Raw genomic sequence first — 2500 nt, forward strand, 5'->3', positions numbered from 1 at the left:
CAGTGACTAGAAGATCGTTAACTCCACATCAGCTTCATAAACTCATCAACTAACCGTTCAGAAATGTCCTGTTGCTTCTACATGTTTCACTTCTAGAGTCTCTCCATCATCGTCCGACTCCGGTTTGAACATAAAAGGCTGAAAGTTTTTGAAATGTTCAGTGTGTGTGTGAGGTAAAAGGACACCAGCTCTTAAAGCTCCGCCCCCTGCGCCGGGAGCAGCGGCTCATTTGCATTTAAAGAGACACACACACACAAACAGTGTGTTTTTGCTCAGCCTCAAAAAGTGACAATTTTAACATGATATAATAATATCTGTGGGGTATTTAGAGCTGAAACTTCACACACACACACACACACACACACACACACACACACACACACACACACACACACTCTGGGGACATCAGAGACTTATTTAACATCGTGTGAAAAGGGCATTATAGCACCCCTTTAACTATCATAACCCTGCATGCGATTAATTAATTAATTGGACTAATTATTCAGCATATCAAAAAATGAATTAGATGATTATTAAGGTGCTTCTTGATCATGTAATGTTAATATGCCTCTGACCTGGAATCAGTGTAAATATCAAATTATACTGGAACATGAATTTATTTTGAAGTAAATAAACCCAAAGGCAGTCCAGCACACAGTGTCTCTCTTCCTCTCTCTCTCTCTCTCTCTCTCTCTCTCTCCACTCTCTCTCCCTCTCTCTCCCTCTATCTCTCCCTCTCTCTCTCCCTCTATCTCTCCCTCTCTCTCTCTCTCTCTCTCTCTCCCTCTCTCCCTCTCTCTCTCGCTCTCTCTCTCTCTCTCTCTCTCTGCACACTAATGAGAGCGAGTGAACTGCAACTCCCCGCGTCTCCGTCTCTCTGCTCTCATTCCTTTGTGCTTGTTCTTTTTTTAACCTTTCCCTCTCTCTCTCTCTCTCTCTCTCTCTCTTTCCACTCTCTCCTCCCTCTCTCGCTCTCAGTGTGTGTGTGTGTGTGTGTGTGTGTGAAACAGACGCCCATGTGAGCAGAGTCTCGGTGGTCTGGAGCAACAGCGCAGGAGAATCTCAACGCCACCATTCCAGCGTTCGGCTCCGGCATGTGAGAAGATGTCGGTGGGAGGCTGTGCGTGTCCCGGTGAGTGAGAGAGTGTGTGTGTGTGTGTGTGTGTGTGTCGGTCAGGCACACGGAGAGGTTCAGATGTGCACGTAAACATGGCTGCCCGCGGTCTGACGTTTGACTCGTCTCGCGTTTGAAGTGCAGATGATGGGGAAAATGGAGGGTTCTGCTGCGCTGGAACAGCTGGTCTGCATCAGTGACGTTCCCGAGGTTTTCCCGGTCGTTTTCCCGGTCGTGTCAGGGCCTACATTTCTGAGTTGGGAAATGAAGATTTTGTGTGTGTAAATGTGTTTAAATGGCTGATCAGATGTGGCTTTATATGAGGAGTTTGTGAAGTGTCTTGATTACAGGGTAAAGGTCAGGGTGTGTTTAAAGCCGACCCCTGCCGTGTGTGTGACGCTCACACACACACACACACACACACTTAACATCAAACACAGATGTGCTCACAGAAGAGAGTCAGCCTGATGTCATTAGTGTGTGTGCAGAGGCGATGTGGTTAATTGTGATTGAGAGACGTCACATCTAAAGGTCTGCTCACACCGACGATAACTTTAATGATGAAGTTACAGTTCCACATCACGGCTGTAACGATAACGACACATGATTATACACTATAATAACATCAACAGCCAATCAGAATCCGGTGAGGACTTCAGGTCAGAACTCTGAATCAACACATTTTTCTAAATGTTTGTTAACGATCATTGCTTCAGTGAGCTCAGTGTTTCTGCCGTAAAGTAATGCATTGTTTAAATTAATAAAATATTATCTAACTGTGATTGTGTATATGTGCAGTTCTGAAACAGTCTCCTCTGATAACAGATCACTGTAAGCTGTAACGTGGACTCGTGTGTTTTCTGTGAGATGGTGTGTGTTGTGAAAAGTGCTGATGATCTTGAGTGACGCTGATAGAGTCCTCGTTCTGACTGTGATCAGATCAACAAGTGGACGGAGACTCTCTGGGAAAGTTTCGCTGTTTCTGAGTGACGGTAACCCTGACCCGAACACAGGCGCCGTGCTTCATGCGGACGGAGGCCCTCAGGGGCCAAGCGGTGCTCCGGCCGCTCATGTCTTCTGTGCTTATAAGTCGGATCATCTTATCGTCTGAATAATAATGTTGATCACAGAGAACATGTTGAGGAATGATGAGGAGTTTAAATGAGAAGATTTCACTCAAATCAGATCCGCCATTTTAACATTTTTCACTCATTAAGAGCTTTGATGAATTTCTGTAGTTCCGTATACACACACACACACACACACACACACACACACACACACACACACACACACACACACACACACTCACTCACACTCTCACACACTCACTCACACACACTCACAAACACTCAAACACTAACACAAACACTCTCACACACTCAC

The 2500-nt window shown here is 45.4% G+C and overlaps 1 protein-coding gene across 1 annotated transcript in view; it reads left to right on the top strand.

The window, feature by feature from the left end:
• The first annotated feature begins 844 nt into the window (after window positions 1-844).
• Window positions 845-2500, top strand: part of ldb1b (LIM-domain binding 1b) — a 31186-nt gene continuing 29530 nt past the window's right edge. Inside the window, exon 1 of the mRNA XM_079856879.1 lies at window positions 845-1132. Within this exon, the coding sequence (XP_079713005.1) occupies window positions 1105-1132 (28 nt within the window). The 5' untranslated portion in view covers window positions 845-1104. The remainder of the gene's footprint in view (window positions 1133-2500) is intronic.

The sequence above is a fragment of the Squalius cephalus genome, assembly GCF_949319135.1.
Source record: "Squalius cephalus genome assembly, chromosome: 22".
Taxonomy (NCBI): Eukaryota; Metazoa; Chordata; class Actinopteri; order Cypriniformes; family Leuciscidae; genus Squalius; species Squalius cephalus.